The 23,366-nt window shown below is 43.2% G+C and overlaps 1 protein-coding gene across 1 annotated transcript in view; it reads left to right on the top strand.

Moving 5' to 3' along the window:
* STYXL1 (serine/threonine/tyrosine interacting like 1) overlaps positions 1-23,366 on the top strand; it is a 57,721-nt gene that overhangs the window by 1,770 nt on the left and 32,585 nt on the right. Inside the window, exons 2-4 of the mRNA XM_036309701.1 lie at positions 12,506-12,609; positions 17,480-17,541; positions 21,412-21,547. Coding sequence (XP_036165594.1) covers positions 12,507-12,609; positions 17,480-17,541; positions 21,412-21,547 — 301 coding nt within the window. The 5' untranslated portion in view covers position 12,506. The remainder of the gene's footprint in view (positions 1-12,505; positions 12,610-17,479; positions 17,542-21,411; positions 21,548-23,366) is intronic.

The following is a 23,366-nucleotide window of genomic DNA, read 5'->3' on the forward strand; positions in this document are numbered from 1 at the left end:
GGGAAGCAAGTGTTTATCAAAGGCTTTTCTGTTGCCACCACCAACTGTGAAGGTTAGACTGACCCGGGCATGCTAAGGGCTTCAAGGGGAAAACGTGAGGGCAGGGAGATTGTGTAGGAGGCTATCTTATGAGATCAAGCTCTGAGCGATGATGGTGTTCATAGAAATGGAGAACATGGGGCCAAAGAGGGAACAGTCTTAAGGGCTTAAGAAATGAATGGGCCAAAACCGGTTTGGCTCAGTGGATAGAGCGTCGGCCTGCGGACTGAAGGGTCCCGGGTTCAAATCCGGTCAAGGGCATGTACCTGGGTTGCGGGCACATCCCCAGTGGGGGATGTGCAGGAGGCGGCTGATGGATGTTTCTCTCTCATCGATGTTTCTGACTCTATCTCTCTCCTTTGCTCTCTGTAAAAAATCAATAAAATATATTTAAAAAAAGAAAGAAAGAAATGAATGGAAGGAATGTGGGAAATCAGCCGGAGAGAAGTATATCTGTATAGAAATGGAGTTCAGGGGTTGTGTGGAAGGACAGCTGGCTGGAGAAAATAAAGAGCTTCATTTAAGATGAGCTGAATTGGAAGGAATGGTGAGTTGTCCATATAGAAATAACAGTAGACAGGTGGGGAGTTACTTCTAAGAAGAAATGTGAGATTGAAACTCAGGAGAGAGGCCAGGCCTGAAGTCATCCCTCTTGAAGGGAAAGTTAAGGCCACGAGAGAGAAGCTAGAATCACAGATTCTCAGGCTCACTCCCACAGATGGGGCTCAATACCCTCCCCATCCCTGCCAAGTTAGCCCTGTCTTCATCTCCACAACAACTCGCTACCTCCCAAGTCCTTTACTGGGGCCATTCCAAACAACTTGACAACAAAGCTGTCTTTACAGTCAGCTCCTATCTGCTTCCCTTTAAATCCCAAGATTGTTCATAACAGTCTTAACAGCTGCTGTATCATGCATTGACTGTGCCAGGTGCTATGCTCAGCTTCGCCCATGTAACTGTTTCACTGAACATACAGGGCTGTATTCAAGAAGCCGAATGCATCATAAAACAGATTTATGTCTTCATCCCCACTCTTTCTTGAAATATTTGGTTGCTCTTGGATTACTTCTAGTCACCAGGACAGACTCATTGCAACAGCCTAAATGTCTAGTTCACATTAATAGTAAAAATTCTGAATTTAATTCAAAATTAAAGCAACTCTCCTTCTCTAGCTTTCGTTAGGCTCCTACCTTTCCAGAGGAGGGTGGTTGACTTCTGTATTTCTCCATCTTGCTTGCTCATCTCCCCTGTACCACCACACCATGCAGACTGAGGCTTCAGACCCATTGATATTGGTGGAGGGGGATGTAAGAGTAGAGATGGGGCGGGAAAGGTCCCTTTGTCATGTGGCATTAGTAGTCTGTGAGCTTGATGAGAGTTTATCTGATTCTTTCCTCCATGCAATGCTTTTGTGGGTCTCTCTTAACTGCAGTTTCCTTGACCTAGGGGTTACACTTGTCTTGCTGCTTTCAGTTGCTCCCTCAGTCCCTGGTTTCTGAAATCCCTTGCAATTGGTCCCTTGGCCCTCCAGGTCGCTCCTCCTAGGCAAAGTCCATTTAACATGGCTTCTAGTTGGCCCTCTCTCCTGCCTGGGCCACATCTGGTCTATAGGGAACACTAATGCATCTTTTGCCTCAACAAATTATGGGGGTGCAGACCATTTCAATGCAGCTGCCTCAGACTTTTCCAGGCAAGGGCCTACCACCAGCTTCTGTGCCTGCCTAAGCTTCAGAGGGCACAGTCTAAGCTATTCTAGTTTCATGAATTGTGAATGTTTGAAACTTGTGTTTCAGACTTGTGAGACATGAATTTTGAAAAAAGAAAGAAGGGTGCTGAAAGGAGGGAGCTAAGGGGAATGGAGAGGGGGAAGGATTAGGTCAAAGGATGGTTATCTCTCTGGGAGAAAGCTGGAAGGGCAGTCAGGGGCAGTTGGTTGGGGAAGGCCTTTCATACCCAGTGTCTTTAACCTTTCCAGGTAGAACTAGAAAATTATAGAGAAGTTGCTCAATAAGGACTCAAGGAAGGTGAAGAGGTTTGGATAAGAGTTGTAGGCCTTGGGGAAATCCTGGACAAATGAGAAATGATGAAAAAAGGATTCACTGGTGGTTATGGGAGCCAAGCTGAAGTTCTGTAGTGTGTACTTTCTGTGTGTCCAAGTCCTCATCGTTTCCTATGCCCAGATCCCACACCAAGATCATGGACGTACAAGTTGGGCTACAGACTCATATCCATATACGCACCTGTGTATTCACATCTTTTTTTTTTTTTTTTAATCCTCACCTGAGGATATTTTTCCATTGATTTTTAGGGAGAGTGGGAGAGAGAGGGAAAGACAGAGATAAACATTGATGTGAGAGAAATACATCAATTGCTTGCCTTCTGCATGAATTCCAACCAGGGCCTGGGCCAGGGAGGAGCCTGCAATCAAGGTACATGCCCTTGACTGGAATTGAACCCGGGACCCTTTGGTCCACAGGCTGACACTCTATCCATTGAGCCACACTGCCTAGGGCTGTATTCCCATCTTTGAACACATAAACACATATATCTACACAGGGGATTTATTTTTAGTTTTGATTGTCATATATGATACAGTATACCAATCTTAAGTGTTCAGTTGGTGGGTCTTGTCCATTTATACCCTTGTAACGTCCACCCCAAACATGCGACAGGATATTTTCATTCCAGAAAGTTTTCTCATGATTCTTTTCATCAGTTCCCCAAGACAGCTACTTCCTGTCACCATGGATTCATCTTGCATGTTCTTCATTGTATATTTTTATACACAATATACAAATATATTGATATGCCGGGGTCCAACCCCAGCAGGTCCAGGGGTTCCCAAAGGCGTAGATGGAGTCGGCGAAGAAGGAATGACACGGAGACAGTGTTCAGTTGATCAGCAGCCTAGCCAGGATCTCCAGCCAGGATCTCCAGCCAAGTTCTGGTCTGGATCTCCAGAGAGGTTCTGCTTCAGATCTCCAGCCAGGTTCTGTGTCCATGTTCTCTTGCTAGGTTCTCCAGGTTCTCCAGCCAGGTTCTGTAGCCATGTTCCCTCGCTAGGTTCTCCAGCCAGGTTCTGTCCAGGTTCTCCAGCCAGGTTCTGTCACCAGGTTCTAGTCAGGTTCTCTTGCCCATTTCTGTAGTCAGGTTCAGTCCAGGATCTTTTGCCATGTTCTCTCCAGCGAAGTTCTTCTGTCTCTAGTTCTGTGTAGGTTCTGTCTTCTTAGTTCTGTGTTCTAAGCTCTGTATTCTAAGTTCTGTGTTCTAAGTTCTGTCTCTTGCTGTCTTGTTACATCTGTATTTATACCAGTTGATTCAATCCTATCAATCTCTATTACAAAGGTTAGGGCGTTTCTTATCTCCATTCCAGGGAGTAAAGATTATGTAGCTTAAGCATGATTGTTCATAGTTAAAGTGATTAATTACCCGCCTGGCACTTAGTTGAGGGGTTTTATTCCCTCCCTAACTTCAGGGGAAAATCCCTACCTGGGGAAACAACCTTTCTCAGAGACCTTGGTTAAAACACATAGTGCCAAGAAGGTGAGCAAACATATTAAGAACAGTATGCCATATATGCCAGGTCCTTTGAAACAGCAAGGATGGACCGGCTCCCGGCATTGATACCCACCTTGCCCTAATCCCACACGAAGACAAGTAACACATATCCACATATACTGACCATTTTGTACCTTAGGCTTAGACCGTGTTTATGAGCTATTAGATGTTTGCTATTAGGTCACATATTGTATTATAACCTATTTTCTCTTCAACCCTAAAATCGTACCTCAAATGAAATATTGTAAATCTTTCTTTTCAGAACCTTGGAGCTAAAACAGAGAGAGAGGTGGTAATCATTCCACCTTGCATGATAGTTTTCTTTATTTTCCTCTAGGGTATTGGAAAATGGGGACACATATTTTAAAACAGCACCATATTTAGATAGGTAGATTTAACTTTTAGTTGTGGCCCATTCCTGCTTAAAGTCAAAAGGATTTGACTCTCCAAGATACATTCCAGTAGAGCAACTATAAGGTTATGGACTGGCAGAGTAGAGGCAGCAGGAAGCTGCTGGCAAAGAGCTCCCAAGAGCTTAGAGTCACTGATGGTGATAGAGCTAAGTCAGGAACAAAACCTTCAGTCTTCCAGACCAGTCAGAGGTCAGGGAAGTGAGAGAAAAGCTGAGTCCAGAGCCTGGTCAGGGCCAAGAACCCATGTAAGGAGTAGAAGGTGAGGCCTAAGCCCGTCAAAGAGCAGGGGAGAAACAAGTGCTGGAGGCAGAATTGGAGGAGGTGAGACCAGACATGGTGGCCACAGCTTTTGGGAGATGGTGTTGCAGTTCACCAGCACTTATCTCCGACAACTGATTTGCTGCGTAGGTAGACCTGTCAACTTCACGAGACCACTAAGTACCTCTCAGATGCAGTGAGCCTAGATTTGGGGACATGGAAGTGAAAGTAAGATAGAAGATAAGGGATAGGGATGTGAGCTGGGTCTAGACTTCAGGCCCATACCTGATACTTCTAAAATACAGAGATACTGGCAATCACTAATAGGACCTGGTGCCCCTCTGAAACAAGAGATTTCCATACCACTTCCATATCCTCTGAAGCTCTGGGACATTGTGGCCTGGGACTATGACCTCTAGCTTTCAAGGTTCAGCACAAGAAGTGTTAGGCTGGGATCAAGGAAAGACTATCAGATCCTTGGGCAACACCCCTGGTCCCTATTCCTATATAATAAAAGCCTAATATGCAAATTGACTGAACGGTGGAATGACCGGTAGAATGACCAGTCGCTATGATGCTCACTGACCACCAGGGGGCAGACGCTCAACACAGGAGCTTCCCGCCAGTCCACAGGCCCCAGGCCAGCCAAGCGACCCCCTGATTGCCCCACCGGTCACCCCATAGATCAGCCCTGATTGCCAGCCAGGCCTAAGGACCCTACCCGTGCATGAATTTTGTGCACCAAGCCTCTACTCACTTGTAAGCTTGGCCCGATACTGCTATGGTATTTGGCCTGAGATTCTTTGAAGGGTGCTTTCTGACTGTTGGATTTGTAGCCATCACTGGCTCCTAGATGAAGTTGAAAAGAGAGAGGATAGGAGTAAAGGAACTTCTGTTTCCTAAGCTCCCACTCTATGCCAGGGTCAGTACTGGGCAGTTTATATCAGTTATCTCAATGTAACAATCCTGTAGCCTTTCTATTGTGTATTAATGCCTCAATTTGCAAGTGAGGGTATTGATATGTGCCACTGTATTTAAGCCTTGGTAATCCTGGCACAGCCTCAGTTTCCCACAGAGAACCAGGGGTAACGGGGCTGGCTGTGGACCCTGACTCATATCTGTGCAGTTCTCTCTCTGGTCCCTGCTCAGTCTAAGTCAAGAGTCCAAAGTGAAGTTGCTGGTCTGTCTGGCTTCTCCAAGGGCATTAAGTGATACTCCTTTTCCACCAGAAGCCAATGCCCATCAATTGTGCCCCCCAGATTGAGTTGGGATGAGCATTAGACTAAGCTCTCAGTGTCTGGGAACTCCTGTGAGAAGCCTGGGGTCAGGCCTAGCTTCTTACAGCCATGCAGTCAGTCAGAATGGAGGGCCCCAGGCATTGAGAAAGGCTGGGTCCACCCAGTTTCCCCTTCAGTCTCAGGCTATGGCAACCCCTTCCAACTGACTGCTTTCCTCAAATATAGACGTGCTCTCAGTAGAGCTAAGCTCACCAGACCCACTGCCGGACTGCTCTGGCCTGACTGGGAGAGCCATACACAAGCCCCCTGGTTTAGAGTTAGGTCATCACAGGGAGGGTGAAGAACCTTCTTACTGGTGGGTGTCTAGTGTTTTGGGAGGAGGCCTGTGCTGGCACACTGCTCTCCTGACAGTAGGTGGCTTTGCTTGCCACCCAGAAAGTTGTGTGGATTTCCCTGATGGGTCAATTAATAGAAGTTCAGTCTCTCATTCCATTAAACCAGATCTGCAGAAGGTGCTCCCTCAGACCTCCCTTCCCACCTGCATGCTTCATCAACCCAGCAAGAACTATCTCACTAAACTCCTTGAAAGTCTCTTACAAAGAGCAATGCTGTGCTGAAAGAGTCCAAAGGGTAATATCTTAAGCTTGCCTTTTGACTCCACTGTTGAAAACGACTTGGTAGAAATAATCAGTACAAATGAAATTCACAGTGGCAGAAACCATACTCAGTGAAATCTGATTGAGGAATCAAATCTTTAATGTAAAATTCACATGGAAAAAAAGACTTGATTTTGGAAAAAATAATCTTGGCTAAACAAAATGGAAAGTGAAGAAAATTGGAATTAGTTAACTGAAATATATAAAATCAAGGAATAAATTAACTTAATGGAACCCATTAAGGAAAATACTTTTGGCAAAATCTCAAAAGTAGTTTCATAGTTTTATGTAAAAGTGCAATATCAAAATATTCTTAGGGCTCAAACAGTGGAGCCAGAACATCTTAAATCCTGTAGATTTCAGTGTAGCGTTCAAAGGGATGTTAGCTCTCAGCCCTCTACCCACCCGGGCTAGTGGTACCACTGATCTTCAGCTCATAGGGTTGTGTCATCTCTCAGAACCCTGTTGTGAGGCTCAGAAACTGCTCTCATCCCCCTGCACTTGACCAGCACATGAGGGGCAGTTCTTGCCTGACCAGGGAGAGTGCTCTCTGGGAAGGAGATAAGTCTGAAGAAGTTGATCCCTGTGGCTGAGTTTTTACCTGGATGCCAAGAGACAACCCCTTGGGCTAGTGAATAAAGTGATGGAGGTTGTATCGGGGAACTGTAGGTGGGAACTTAAGGATGGGGTGTGAGCGATAGGCCCGATAGGTTGCAGCCAGTTTTTAGGTTGGCTTAACGAAGTGGTTGGACTAGACCCAAAGCCTGTCCTCTCTCCCCTGTACTCACCACCTCCAGAATGGCCTGCAGACAGGGCTTTCAGAGGCTGAGGACCTGACCTGAGGTGGGGGTGGGGAGATCCTTCAGAACCTACATGTGGAATCCTACACGTGGAATCTATATGTATGACATCATGTCAAGAAGGCCCCATTGGTTACCATAGTAGTGAGCAAAAAGGACAAGGTCCTTGTCCTAACAAGCCATACATTCAGTGGGAGGAGACTGTTGATAAAACCAACAATGAGTGATAATGTCAGGTAATGACAAGTGGGGTGAAGACAAAGAAACTTACATTTTGAAAAGATCACTCTGACTGCCATGTGAAGATTAGACTGTAGGGAGAAAGCAAGAAGTCCAGTTGGCAAGTATTGCATCATCAGGAGAGAGATGATAATATCTTGGTCTAGAAGTAGAATGTTAACCCCGGAGATGGAAAGAAGTAGATGGATTTGGAATATATTTAGGTAGTAGAGCTAATAGAGTAGATGTGAGGGGTGGAGGGAAACAGGGATTAGGGATGGACTTATGTAACTAGGTGGATAATGGTGCTATTTATTGAGACTGAGAAGACTAAAAGATAAACATGCATTGGAGTTGTGGGCATGTGTGAATTAAAAGCCCAATATTGGTTATGTTATATTTGAGATGCTAATTAGGCATCCAAGTGAAGTCGAGCTCAGTGGAAAAGTCAAGCAGGGGTACAGTTTGGGACTCATTGGTATACAGGAGTGAGATGGATCAGCTAGACCAGGGGTGGGCAAACTTTTTGACTCGAGGGCCACAGTGGGTTCTTAAACTGGACCGGAGGGCCGGAACAAAAGCATGGATGGAGTGTTTGTGTGAACTAATATAAATTCAAAGTAAACATCATTACATAAAAGGGTACGGTCTTTTATTTTAATAGTTTTATTCATTTCAAACGGGCCATATCCGGCCTGCGGGCCGTAGTTTGCCCACGGCTGAGCTAGACTCTAGATTTTAGAGTGGTGGTTCTCAACTAGCATTTTTAAAATTAAGCAATAATTTTCAGTTACTAAATGAAACAGACCTGCAACATAGTGTGCATGAATACAGAAGCCATCTATAGCAAGTGATAAGGAAACTGGGTTAAAAAAAAAAAGCATTGGAAAAAAGATTCTCTTGAAATAAAAAAATCAAACCATTATTATAAAGGACGTTACCAAGAACTGTTATATTTTCCCCATCTCATTGATGGACGTCAACAAGAGCATCTAGCACTTTGTTTTCATGTCAAATGTCAGATCAGAGCATCCTAACAAACAAAAAAGAAACCCTTAATCTCCCAAACCATATAACAGTATAACAATAACTCCAGAGTTCAAATTCAAAAGAAGAGAAAACGGCAATTGAAAAAGGTGATGTGGCAGTAATCCTATGAATGGGTTTTTGGTATCTCTTCTTCCAGGGAACATTTGGCAACTTCTGGAAACTTTTTTGGTTGTTACAGCTAGATTGGGGAAGGTTTGCTACTGGCAACCACTGGGTGGAGGCCAGGGATGCTGCTAAACATCCTACGATGTACAGGTCAACCCCCACAACAGAAGATTGGCCTCAAATATCAGTCCGGCTGAGGTTGAGAAGCCCTTTCCTAGAATGAAAGTATAGCTAGAGAAGAAAGGTGACTATGACCAAGGGCATTCTTATGTAAAGATAGAGCCTCCCATAAAAGAAGACAGCAGGAGCAGTCCAAGAGGTAGGAGGGAAGCCTGGAGAGTACTAGTATGTGTGTGGACTTTGGGAAGTGGAGAGTACTGGGGAAGGAGGAATGCTCAACTGGGGTAAATGCAGCTAAGAAACTTCATCATTTGAGCACAGAGAGAAGTGACTAATGGATTAGGTGAGATGGACATTGTTTGTTTGTTTGTTTATTTTATTTTATTTTATTTATTTATTTTTTATAATTTTATTTTATTTTATTTTATTTTATTTTTTAAATCTTTATTGTTCAGATTATTACATTTGTTCCTCTTTTTTTTTCCTCCCATAACTCCCCTCCTCCCAGTTCCCGCCCCACCCTCTGCCCTCACTCCCCACCCACTGTCCTCATCCATAGGTGCACGATTTTTGTCCAGTCTCTTCCCGCATCTCCCACACCCCTTTCCCCCCCAGGAATAGTCAGTCCATTCCCTTTCTATGTCCCTGATTCTATTATAATCAACAGTTCATTCTGTTCATCAGATTATTTATTCACTTGATTCTTAGATTCACTTGTTGATAGATGCATATTTGTTGTTCATAATTTGTATCTTTACCTTTTTCTTCCTCTTCCTCTTCTTAAAGGATACCTTTCAGCATTTCATATAATCCTGGTTTGGTGGTGATGAACTCCTTTAGCTTTTCCTTATCTGTGAAGCTCTTTATCTGACCTTCAATTCTGAATGATAGCTTTGCTGGATAAAGTAATCTTGGTTGTAGGTTCTTGGTATTCATCACTTTGACTATTTCTTGCCACTCCCTTCTGGCCTGCAAAGTTTCTGTTGAGAAATCAGCTGACAGTCGTATGGGTATTCCCTTGTAGGTAACTGAGTTTCTTTCTCTTGCTGTTTTTAAGATTCTCTCTTTATCTTTTGCTCTTGGCATTTTAATGATGATGTGTCTTGGTGTGGTCCTCTTTGGATTCCTTTTGTTTGGGGTTCTCTGCGCTTCTTGGACCTGTAAGTCCATTTCTTTCACCAGGTGGGGGAAGTTTTCTGTCATTATTTCTTCAAATAGGTTTTCAATATCTTGCTCTCTCTCATCTTCTGGCACCCCTATAATTCTGATGTTGGTACGCTTGAAGCTGTCCCAGAGGCTCCTTACACTATGCTCGCATTTTTGGATTCTTTGTTCATTTTGCTTTTCCGGTTGGGTGTTTTTTGCTTCCTCGCATTTCAAATCATTGACTTGATTCTTGTGCTCCTCTGGTCTGCTGTCGGGAGTCTGTATAATATTCGTTATTTCAGTCCGTGTATGCTTAATTTCTAGTTGGTTCCCCAATATAAGATCGAGGGTCTCATTAGTTTTCTTGTAGATCTCATTAAGTTTATCGGCGGCTTCTAAACAGTTCTTGAGAGACCTTAAAAGTGTGGTTCTGAACTCTATATCTTCCATTGACAATTTTGTCCTGTTTCTTTGTCTCCGCATTTTGTTATGCTTCCTTGGTGCACCCCCTAGTGGTCTTTGTTCGCAGTTTTATAGTTAAATCTTGATTGTTGTAGCTAATTCCAGGGAGGGTTTGACCGAGATGGACATTGTTGATGACCTTGATAAGAATAGTTTCTGTGGTTTGATAGGGTTAGAAGCTCCAGGGGAGAAACTTGTGCCAATAGCCAACACTTACTGAGCATTCATTTCCTCCCTGCTCAGAATACCTTACGTGTAATTTCATTAACCCACACACTACAAACAGGTACTATTGTGCTCATTTTATAGAAGCGGCAAAGCTAATATTACCCCCACTTTACAGAGATGCAAACTGAGGCACACAGAGGCTAATTACTCACCATAAGGCAGCCCATAGTAAATGGCACAGCTATGATTAGGATGTAGAGAGTTTGGAGCTGAGGAAGTGGAGACAGTGATTCAACACCACCCTTTTGAGAAGTACTGCTGTAAAGAGAACAAAGATGGATATAGAGGATGTTTGTGTGCTAATATGAATGATCCATGTAGAGGTTGAAATTGATGGAGGGGAGGCTGAGAACAGAAGTTCTTGAGGAGGTGTCAAGGGTTTGGGCTCTCCCTGAGCATCACACTGGTAACTGAAATGGACCCTAACTGTTTTGATCAAGATTACCTACCTCTGGATTCAACTTCTCCAACAGTTTCTACTGGTGCTGGGCAGCTCCTTGCAGCCTCCACCCCTTGCTAAAAGGAGGCTTCCCTGCAGGGAGCTGCTGCACAGGCCCAGTCCTTCCCCTTCAGTGTCCTTGGAGCACCAGTCATGCTCAGGAACCAGTATCTCATCCCTGCAGTCAGGAGCCAGGGCCCAAGCTGGCCAGGTGGTTTTGTCAGTACACATCAGCAATTCTCCATCCAATATTGACCTTCATGATCCTTATCATAAGCCTCCTCAGGGTCTTCCCTCATTACTCTCTCCTTGCTGTTGCCATACCAGTCTCCTTGAACTCTCTCAGGTACTGAATGTTCTTGCCTTCTTTTTCACCCTCTCTTCTTCTGGCTAAGTCTTGCCCAGCCTCCTGTCTCAACAGTCACATCTCAGACAGCCCTTCTCTGATTCCCGCAACTAGGTTAGGGCCTCTCATTAGCTCCTCCTCCAACATGGGACACTGACACTCTTATAGTGCTTTTCTTACTTGTATTTTGTGTCCAGTGTCTGAATTCCATGCTAGAATGTAACCTTAATGAAGGTAGGTCTAGTTTACCACAGTTATTTTGAGTGCCTGTCATGTAAGTAGGTGCTCAGTAATTATATGCTAAAAAACAAGTGAACTGTTGACTATTTTATAGCTTGGTTGTTATTTATATAGTTCATAGTTATTATATAGTTAAATATTTTATTCTCTACACACATTTCACTACAAAATTTATTCTTATTTTTATCAATCCTTACCTGAGGACATTTTTTTCATTGATTTTAAAGAGAGGGGAACGGGGAGAGAGAGAGAGAAACATCGATGTGAAAGAAAAACATTGATCAACTGCCTCATGCATGAACCCTGACTGGATCAAGCCCACAATGTTTCAGTGTAAGGGACCATGCTCGAAACCATGGAGCCACAGCAGCCAGGGCTCACTACAGAATTTTGAGGCTTTCTTGATTATGTTCATGATTACTTTAATCTTTGCCCAACGATGCATTAAGAAAGAGTTTAATTCAATATGTTAACTTTTTGAGCACTCATCCTATATAATAAAAGGGCAATATGCAAATTGACCATAATGGCAGAACAACCAGGAATGACCGGTCACTACGATGCTCACTGACCACCAGGGGGCAGATGCTCAATGCAGGAGCTGTCACCTAGTGGTCATTGCACTTCCACAGGGGGCCCCCACAGCTCAGCCAGAAGCTGGCTTGTGGCTGGCCAGCTCAGGGGTGGTGGTGGGAGAGGCAGTGCTATGGATGTCCGACTAACGGCTTAGGCCCACTCCCCACAGGGTCCCACAGGGAGCGGACCTAAGCCGTTAGACATCCCCCAAGGGCTCCCAGGCTGCCAGAGGGATGTCTGACTGCCAGCTTAGGCCCGATCCCCTGGGGAGTGGGCCTAAGCTGGCAGGTGGACATCCCCTGAGGGCTCCTGGGCTGCCAGAGGGATGTCTGACTGCCAGCTTAGGCCCAATCCCCCGGGGAGTGGGCCTAAGATGTCAGTTGGACATCCCCTGAGGGTTCCCAGACTGTGAGAGGGCGCAGGCTGGGCTGAGAGACCCCCCACCAAGTGCATGAATTTTCATGCACCAGGCCTCTAGTTTAAAATAGAAAGAGGTAATATGCTTTACGTGATTAATGTGATTGTGGAAGGATGATGCGAGTACTGTGTTTACACCACCATCTTGACCAGAAGTCCTGGCTATGTATGCTTTATGTTGTTTCTTCCCTGTAGGATGGCTGATTTGGTTCTATGTGAACCAATAGAGCTTTACAACATCTTGAATCAGGTCACAAAACTATCCAGATTGACTGAACCCAACTATCTCTGTTTATTGGGTAAGTACTTAAAAATATTTTGTGGATAGCACTCTTCAAGCATTATTTTTGATGAACCAAAAAACTTTTGGGAATAGAGGAAAAAATGACTAGAAATCAGACTTACTAGGAATAGCGTAAAATGCTGCTACTCATTCACATGACTTGGAAATCATTTCAGATTAAAGCTAGATGTTCCTGAGTCCTCTTGTTTTAGTGAAAAATAGCAAACATCTAACAAATATATAGTAACACTAATAAACACCCATGTACTCAGATTTAACATTAATTAAATGTTACATACACAGATGTACTCCTCTTCTGTATCCCATCCTGAACCCACTTTTTTCCCTTCCCAAAGATAACTGCTTCTATATTTTTACATTTTTACTGCATATGCAGGCATCCCCCAATAATGTGTTTAAATATTTATACAAATAGTATCATAATGTACAATCATTATGCAACTTGCTTTTTTTTTGGCTTAAAATTATATTTTTAAAATTCCCCCCCATGTCTAAATGTGAAGATCTAATTTATTTGCTTTGACTGTTAGTTATGATATGGATCTAATCCTAATTGATTGCAATGTGTTGCTTGCATTGTGTGGCTCTAATGGATAGTGCTGCAATGAACAACTTTGTGCATCCCTCCTTATTCATGTGCAGCAGTTTACCTACCTATGGTACAGGCTTAAAGTAAGTCAGTGAACAGGGAAACAAGTAACATAATATTCTTGGATCCTCATGATCTCCATGTTTATAGGTGACTGCAATACACGCTCAAGTTTGGAACCATGGATAAGAGGGAATACTCTCTCTTTACTCTCAATAAGTTGAAATTTGATTTTTAAAGCTATTTTCTTCCATAGAAAATATATTATCTGAGATAGTCTAAGGCAGTATGCAAATAACATCTGTACCTGCCACAGTATAATCCATGAATATACTGTGTTCATGGATTGGTAGAATCAACATCATTAAAATGGCCATACTGCCCAAAGCAATCTATAGGTTCAATGCAATCCCCATTAAAATACCAATGGCATATTTCATAGACCTAGAACAAACTCTCCAAAAATTCATCTGGAATAAAAATAGACCCGAAATAGCCGTAGCAATCCTGAGAAAGAAGAACAAAGTTGGGGGGATCACAATACCAGATATCAAGCTATATTACAAAGCCACTGTTCTCAAAACTGCCTAGTACTGGCACAAGAACAGACATACAGATAAATGGAACAGAAGAGAGAACCCAAGCCATTATGCTCAATTAATATTTGACAAAGGAGGCAAGAGCATACGATAGAGTCAAGACAGTCCCTTCAATAAATGGTGTTGGGAAAATTGGACAGATACATGCAAAAAAAATGAAACTAGACCACCAACTTACACCACACACAAAAATAAACTCAAAATGGATAAAGGACTTAAATATAAGATGGGAAATCATAAAAGCCTTAGAAGAATCTATAGGCAGCAAAATATCAGACATATGTTGTAGCAATATCTTTACTGATACAGTTCCTAGGACAATGGAAACTAAGGAGAAAATAAACAAATGGGACTACATTAAAATAAAAAGCTTCTGCACAGCAAAAGAAACCATCAACAAAACAATAAGAAAGCCCACTGATGGGAGAACATATTTGCCAGTGTTATCTCTGATAAGGGTCTAATCTCCAAAATTTACAGGGAACTCACACATCTTAACAAAAGGAAGATAAACAATTCAATCAAAATATGGACAAAGGACCTAAATAGACACTTTTTGAAAGAGGACATAAAGAAGGCCAAGAGATATATGAAAACATGCTCAAAGTCACTAACCATCCAAGAGATGCAAATCAAAACGACAATGAGGTACCACCTCACACCTGTCAGAATGGCTATCATCAACAAATCAACAAACAAGTGCTAGCGAGGATGTGGAGAAAAAGGAACCCTCATGCACTGCTGGTGGGAATGCAGACTGGTGCAGCCACTGTGGAAAATAGTATGGAGTTTCCTCAGATAATTAAAAATGGAACTCCCATTTGACCCAGTAATTTCACTTCTGGGAATATATCCCAAGAAATCAGAAACACCAATCAGAAAGGACATATGCACCCCTATGTTCATAGCAGCACAATTTACGATAGCTAAGATTTGGAAACAGCTTAAGTGCCCATCAGCAGATGAGTGGATTAAAAAACAGTTGTACATCTAAACAATGGAATACTGCGCTGCTGTAAAAAAGAAGGAATTCTTACCATTTGCAACAGCATGGATGGACCTGGAGAGCATCATGCTAAGTGAAATAAGCCAGTCAGAGAAAGATAAACATCACATGATCTCACTCATTTGTGGAATATAATGAACAACATAAACTGATGAACAAAAATAGAGCCAGTAGGGAAAATAAATATTTTAGAATCTAATAGAAGTAATCCTGTTATTTGCAGATTTTTAATATTTCCTACAACTTTTTGATCTCATACTATGTTAGTACAGTTTTGCTAATATTATTATACCTAAAATCCTTTTTTTCTTGAAATACTAATGTTTATTGCACGTAATATTATTATATTTAAGATCATTTTTCTTGAATAATTTTATGTAACATATTTAAGATAATTTTTTCTTGAAATGTTAACGTTTATTGCATGTAACATTTTTATATTTAAAATCGTTTTTCTTGAAAAAAAATAAATTTTCACTTCTAAAAAAAAGTCGAAAGTACAGATTTTAATCAGTAATATACTCTTGCAATAAGGAGAAAAATGAATTGAACTCAACTTCAGTTTGCACAGAGTTGACTGGTGTTTTAAAGGGAGAGTGAGGGAGTACGGTGTGGGGCAAATAGGGGCTCCGTAGAGTCACGGAAGTGAAAAATCACAACAAAGGGGATGGGGACTAGTCAAAGTGAAATCCATCTGGGTTTGTTAACTAGCACTCATCAAAGTAGGGCTCCTGTCTCCCCAGAGGCTGGGAGACAGGGCCCCCCTATCTTCAGGTGTTGGGTGGAACAACCAATTAAGTTCTTGTGGCAGTCTTGAGTTTTCTTAGGCAGGTACTTTAAGGGGGGTGGGGTTATTCTAGGGATGTGACCTTGAGCTGTTTCTAAAGATGTCTTAAAATAAAGATATTTTCAGATGTCTGAAGTTTTTTTTCTCCTCCGTTGGTTTATGAATCTTTATACATTCTGGGTACAAATCTTCTGTTATTTGTGTTACAGATATTTTCTTTATTCTGTGGCTTGCCCTTTTACCTTCTGAATATTGTATTTTTTATGAAAAGAGATAGATGTTCTTAATTTGAAGGATTAAATTTGTCAATATTTTTTTATGGTTAATGCTTCCTTATGTTTTTTTTTTAAAAAAATAGACTTTGTTTTTTAGGTTTTATGTTCAGTTTTATCACAGCAAAATTGAAAAGAAAGTACAGAGAGTTTCTATATATTCCCTGCCCCCAGAGAGCCTCCCCAGTTATCAACATCCAGTAGCATCATGGTCTCTATAACTGATGAAGCTACTCTGACTCGCCATTATCACCGAAAGCCCATAGTTTACATTAGGGCTCACTCATAGTGTTGTACATTCTGTGGGGTTGGACAAATGTATAATGAAATGTGTCCATCATTATAGCATTATACAGAATAGCTTCACTGCTCTTATAATCCTCTCTTCCCACTAACCTCTGGAAACCACTGATCATTTTACTGTCTCCACAGTTTTGCCTTTTCAGGAATGTCATATAGTCAGAATCATACAGCTCAAGGTCACATCCCTAGAATAACCCCAGCCCCCTTAAAGTACCTGCCTAAGAAAACTCAAGAAGCCTTTTCAGATTGGCTTCTTTCACTTATATGTGCATTTGACTTTCCTCTGTCTTTTCATGGCTTGGGTAGCAGTTTCCTTTTTAGCACTGCATAATATTCCATTGTCTGGATCTACCATAGTTTATTCACTACTTAAGCACATCTTGATTGCATCTAAGTTTTGGCAATTCTGAATAAAGCTGCTATAAACATCTGTGCGTAGGCTTTTGAATGGGGAAATACGGAGATAAAATAAAAGGAATATGATTGCCGATAAGAATGTGTTTAGTTTTGTTAGAAACTGCCAAACTGTCCGCCAAAATGGTCGTTCCATTTTGCCATCCCATCAGCAATGAGTGAGAGTGCCTGTTGTTCCACACCCTCACCAGCCTTTGGTGTTGTCCATGTTTTGGATTTTTGACATTCTAATAGCTGTGAAGTAGTATTTCAGTGTTGTATTAATTTTCCATTCCCTTCTGACATATGATGTTTAACATCTTTTCATTTGCTTATTTGCCATCTGTATAGCTTCTTTGGTAAGGTGTCTGTTCATATATTTTAACCATTTTTTAATTGGGTTGTTTGTTTTCTTATTGTTGAACATTAGGAACTCTATATTTTGGATAACAGTCATTTGTAGCATTTATGCATTAGGCTTAATTTCTGTTCCATGTTCCCCCAACTTTGAGGAGCATCAATAATGCACCTTTTGTCCTTGCAGGAGCATTAGAATCTTAGCTCTTAGGTTCTAGGGTCTAAAATCCCATGGGGGCACTTAGAATGCGCTCACCCTGGCTTTAATTTCTCCCCTCCTCATTTTTTTGGGCCTCAGAGAAAACTGCCCCTAAATCAAGATACAAGGTCTCACTACCCCTTAAAGGGATGTGTGGTTGTAATGGGGCAGGTGAGTCTTGGTGTGGGCAGCTCAGAATAGTGGAACAACACCTTGAGTTTTAAGCTGACAGTAGCTATCACTTACCAGCCAAACAAATATATGATGATGATGATGATGATGATGATGTGAATTTTCTAAGTAGTTTGGTCATGTGCTCTTTTGCAAATACAGTTATTAGTTAATACTCTTCCTTTTCAGATGTGCGTTCCAAACAGGAGTACGATGAAAGCCATGTGATTACAGCCCGTCGAGTGAAGAAGGTATCCTGGTAGAGTCAGAATCTGGGGCAGGTTGGCTGTCTTACAGAGGATGGGAAGAGTGGGAAGTTTTATCCTAGATCCAGGAGGTGGCATCTACTGTTGGACACTTTGGGCAGCAGAGGCAGGACCACCCTTGTGCATCCAACATGAGGGTCTCACACACTCCCTAGGGTGTCCCTCCTACCACCATGGTCAAAAGCTTCATCAAACAAATATTGATTTAATTCCTTTATGTGCCAGGCACTGTTCCAGACCCTGGCTATAGAACAAAATACAAGATGCCCTTAATTCATTGTCCCTGCCCTCTCAGAGCTTTTGTTCTACTTAGGGAACAGACCAGAAGAGAGTCTGTTCCATATACATTTATCCAATATGGTTTATTTTACTTGGGGAATAAACCATATGTTTACTGTAACTCAAAGATTGAAACAGCTCCCTCCCATTTCCATCAGATCCCTTCCCATCTTCCTTTCTCCATTCCAACTATTTAAAAAGCCAAAGCCCTTCTTCAGCAGTCACCATGCCCGACTCCGGGAGTGAGGCCCTTTTCTCTACCTCCACGGGGTATCTTCTTTCTCAAGACATTGTCAAGCCTGGCAGCCTTCACTCAGGATCCATCTCTGATCTCTGCAGTCCTGACCACATTCTCTGCCCTTGACTTCCAGATTCTTTCTTGCCTCCCGGGTTCCTTCTCTGTCTCCTTGGTTCAGCTTCATTTTCTCCTTCTGCTACCTATAAAGAAAACCACTGGGCTATCTTTGGTCTCCTTCAGATCTATTAGTATATTTTCTTGCTCAAAGATCTTACCCAAGCCCTAGCCGGTTTGGCTCAGTGAATAGAGCGTTGGCCTGCGGACTGAAGGGTCCTGGGTTCGATTCCGGTCAAGGGCATGAACCTTGGTTGCGGGCACATCCCCAGGAGGGGGTGTGCAGGAGGCAGCTGATCAATGTTTCTCTCTCATCGATGTTTCTAACTCTCTATCCCTCTCCCTTCCTCTCTGCAAAAAAATCAATAAAATATATTTTTAAAAAAAAGATCTTACCCAAGCTTCCAGCTTCAAGTATGCACATAGTTGAACTGTCCTGTCAATTTTACTTCTAAAAGTTTGTCCCACTGCCACTTTGGTAATTCTAACTCTAGCTCTTTCCCAGACATAACTCGACAGGGAGCATGGGCCCTGGCTCATGTATTTTTCCAGGATAAGCTTACTGTCTAACATGCTTTCCCAAGCACAATCCATCTTTATCTTTTTTTTTTTTTGGTGTGTTTTTCTATTTGTTTTTTTGCCCTTGGATTTTCAACTCCCTGTCTCCATTCCTCCAGCTCTAAATCCCCTGCATTTCCTTCTTTGCTTTTTGTAGCCTATTCAGAGCCCCTTCAAGATGCATGGCCTTCAGTTTTCAACTCAACTCTCAAGTGTGCATGTCCCTTTGATTCTGTAGCACCCCCAACTCTGGAAAAGAGCCATTCTCTCTATCTCAGCCCTTCAGAACCCCTTAGGCAGACTGACACCTCTTGCCTCCCTTCACCAATGTTTTTTCCAGTAGATTGCGCCTTTAGGGAACTCCCAGCCTCGTAGGACACGGAGCCTCTCTACCTGATGCACCTCCCTCTCCAGCCTTATCTCCAGCATGCTTCTCTCACCTAACACCTCAATAGCATTGTCCTGCTGCATTTCCTTGGTTCTAAGATGCCCATACCTCCAGCCCCCCATATTTTCACATTTCTAAAATTGGAATGTATCCTACAATTGATTTGCCTGAAAAACACATCTATTATTTTCTGCCTGGCACTCCACCTCACCCCGCCCTTTTTTGAGGGGGAACTTCTCTCCCTGCTCAAACCAGGGGGGTCTAGTGGTGCTCAGTACAATAGTATCCAAACCCTGGCCACAAATCAGCCAAGGATAAAAACTGAACAGCTTAGAATTGGAATTAAAGAAGGCAGCTCTTTCTATTTTGGTAATGAAGTTTGGGGGATTGGAGTCTGAGCATCGCTATGGCTGGTGGCCATGACTTGGGCTTCAGGAAAAGTTGTCTGAGAAGGTGAAGTCAGTGTGCAGGGGAAGCAGAGGAGTGGAGCCTGAGAGGGAGGTCTGGGCTTTAGAGCCCTGGCTCAGGCTTTACTTGGGACCACTTGCTCCCTGCCCTACCTGGAGTATTGTTATATGCCAATAAATCCCTCTTTTTATGTACACTCCTGATTGCAACTGTTGTTAAATTGGTGGTGCATCCTACAACCAGTGGTCTCTTAAGATCTAGGAAATAGAGTCCATGCGGATCTCTGCACATCTGCTCTCTCTGAGTCCAGAGTGGGAGTATGTGTTGTTCATCATTGCATACTGGATGCTCTGTCTGGTTCCCGACATCAGGTCGGTACTCAGTAGCTTTTTATTGACTAAAGGGAATGACTGGAAGCTGTTCCTTCTGCCTCAAACACCCCTCCAGTCCTTGTCCAGCTGGCAAATTTCCATTTGCCTTTGCAGCTTCATCTCAAATGCCTCCTGCCCTGTGCTCCTTTCTGAGCCCTCCAGACCAACTCAGGCAATTTCTCTTAAAAAATTTTTTTTTATCGAACCATGAACCAAGAGGTCACTGGTTCAATTCCAGGTCAAAGCACATGCCTGGGTTGTGGGGTCAATCCCCAGTAGGGGGCATGCAGAAGGTAGCTGATCAATGTTTCTCTCTCATCAATGTTTCTGTCTCTCTCCCTCTTCCTTCTTCTCTCTCTGAAAAATCAATAAAATCGTATTTTAAAAAATCTCTGTATTCCAGAACCTACAGTGTAAGTGCAAAGTAGGTTCTGAGTGAATGTTTATTGAATAACTGGATGAATGTCCAGCCACATCTCTCCCTGCTCTCCCATTTGCTCCACTTTTCCCTTTGCTCATGCTCTTTTCCACACCCAGAACCCCCCTTTCCTGAATGAATCCTGCTCATAATCTGAGCACCAACGGTCTGCCAGTTCCTGTAGACAAATACGATTTCTCCCCTTCAAGTTACAGAGAACTTCCCGGTACCTGTATGGGCTTTATCTCTCTGCCTTGTAGAGTAGATGTGTACTAGTCCTAGCCCACATGCAGGTCCTCTGTCAGGGCCTCTATGTCAACCAGACTAGTCCCAAGGGACAGAGTAAGACTCAGGTTCCCCTGAGTTAGTGGGGACTTTCGGGAAGCATTGAGAACAAATGAGGTCTAACCTCCGGGCAGGTGCCCTGCCAGGTCTCTGGAGCTCTGGAATTCCCTTTGGGATCCTAGGAAGGTCTGGTTCTGTGAGAGCTCATTCCCTTGTGGGCAGAAGGCACCCGTTGTTCCTGCCCTTGTGTCCACCATGATGGTGACTCAACCACTTCCGAACTACTCTTCATGACCTCATGGACCTGTTTGCCCATTCCTTCCTTTAACCATATTTATGGCCTAACGTGCCAGGCATTGTTCTAGAAATTCAGGGTACATCAGTGTTCCTGCTCTCACAAAGCTTATATTTGAGCTTACAGTTGGCCTCATTTTATCTGCTTGCTTATGACTTCTGCTTATTCAAATGTTCTTATGAGGGATTTTGGCTTTGGCCCCTATCAACAACCACTTGCCCCCAGAGATAGGGTATGTTAGTTCAGTTGGTGAGTCAGTAGGCAGGCTGTTCTTTGGCCAGGCACTTATTTCTGGTCCAGTCCACTGTGGTCAGCTTTTCATAGCAGGGGATGAAGGTGTGGAAGATCATTGGAATTTAGTAGACTCTCCAGTCTCTGTGCCCATGTGCAGTCAGGCAAAGAGGCACAGTCCTACCTCCAGCTCCTCCTGGTGCTGGTGTGCAGGGAATATTTGTTCATCTGAACCCACCTGCCAACAAGCTTCTCTTGTGGTTTCTTTAGGAGGCAGATGAATATCTTATCCCGGAGTCTGTGGATCTAGAGTGTGTGAAGTACTGTGTGGTGTATGATAAAAATTCCAGCTGCCTGGACCTAATTATAAAAGATGACAGTGACAGCTCTGACAGTAGTAAAAACGGTAGGTTTTACACTAGCCATAGAATAAGTTAACAGTTATTCAACACTTCTGACACATGCCAGGAACCATGTCAGGTGCTCTCCCTGGGTCAACTCCTGCAGTCTGCAGTACCTCCCTATGAGGATGGCAATATGAAGAACTGGGAAGAGCTCTGAACCTGCCACCATTTCAGAGATGCTGGCTGAAGACATGAGGCTCCTGGGTCAGAGACAAAGGACTTTATTACTCAGAGCAATTAAAAATAACCAGAATGTCTTCATTTTCCTGCACTGGTGCCCAAGTCTCAGTTCTCACAGGGTGACATGAAGGCAGCCAAGTACACTTATTCATGTAGTGCATTGTATTTTAGAAGAACTCTGAGCTTAGGGGGCCTGAATCTTTTATAATGGGCAGAAGCCTACCCATCCTTGGCTCCGGAGGAAAAAATAGTCTATCTTCTAAAGCTGTTGGTTATATAAATATCCTTGAAAAGCCACTGCCTTGTTTAAAGGACATGTCAAGATGTGAGAGACCATGGAGAATTGTCTCATAAAAGGTAACATCCCCATTTTATAGATGGGGAAATTAGGGCCCAGAAAGGCAAAGTAACTTGCCCAAGATCTCACACCTAGAGAATGATCTATTGCCATATAGCAAACTACCACCAAACTCAGTAGCTGGATATAACAAACAGTAATTATCTCATAGTTTCTGTGGGTCCAGAACTGAGCAGCAGCTTAGCTGGCAGGTTCTGGTACAGTCTATCCTGAGGTTGTAGTCAAGGTGTCAGCCAAGATTGCTGTCACTGGAAGGTCTTACTAGGCCAGGATGATCTCCGTCTGAGATTACTCTCTCACATGGCTATAGCCAGGAGGCCTCAGTTTCATTCCGGCTGTTTGTAGGAGACTAGTTCCTCACCGCATACACCTCTCCATAGGACTGCTTGCATGGCCTCGTGACATGGCAGCTGGTACCCCCGCCCCCCAGTGAGTGATCAGAAAGAGAGAAAGAAAGGGAAAGCCACATGTCTTTTATGACCTAGTCTTGGGGCTTATAACACAGTTGCTTCCACCACATTCTATTCATTAGAGGGAAGTCACTGAGTATAGTCTACCCTCAAGGGGAGGGGAATTAGACTCAACCTTTTAAAGGGAGGCATTTGAAAGAATTTGTGGACTTTTAAAAAAAAAAACCACACCTAGTAAGTGGTGGGCCCAGGATTCAAACCTAGGCAGTTTGGCTCTGTCCAGTCTGCTAAGGCCTGAATAGTGATGTTGGAAAACAATGCAAAGTCACTCAAGCCCTGAGCTGGAGCATTAAAACGTGATTGGTTCTAATGTGCTTTACTGATGTTCCACAGCAATCTCCATTCAGCCACTGCTTTGGGCTGACCGCCCCTGGCCATTGACTTGGGGCTCTGCTGTTTGTGGCTCAGTCACTATGTGTAGGTGGGTCTATGAGCTGGGGCATTCACACAAATGGTCACTGGGTGGCACTAGGTTTCCACCTTTAATAAAGCCAGTCTTCCCAGGAGGTCCTTAGCCAGGAAATTATCTTCCCCAAGTTCTCACAGTCTGCAGTACATTCCTATGAAGGTGGGTCTGGTCTGCCAATCCTGGGATTGTAGGCTGGACCCTGAAACCCTAGGGAACAGTGCTCAATAAAAATAACCCTCTCTACATTCTATAACTGACCTCACCGTGCTATGCAGCCCCTGTTCTCACTGAGTAGGTAACTACAATCACAAAATAACAGCAAAACAATAAAAACCAAAACCACACATGCACACACCTTGCCCACTCAAGGCAACTTTTCTCCTTTAAAGTGGCATCTTTCAGGT

This window comes from Myotis myotis, unplaced genomic scaffold (assembly GCF_014108235.1).
Source record: "Myotis myotis isolate mMyoMyo1 unplaced genomic scaffold, mMyoMyo1.p scaffold_m19_p_5, whole genome shotgun sequence".
Lineage (NCBI taxonomy): Eukaryota > Metazoa > Chordata > Mammalia > Chiroptera > Vespertilionidae > Myotis > Myotis myotis.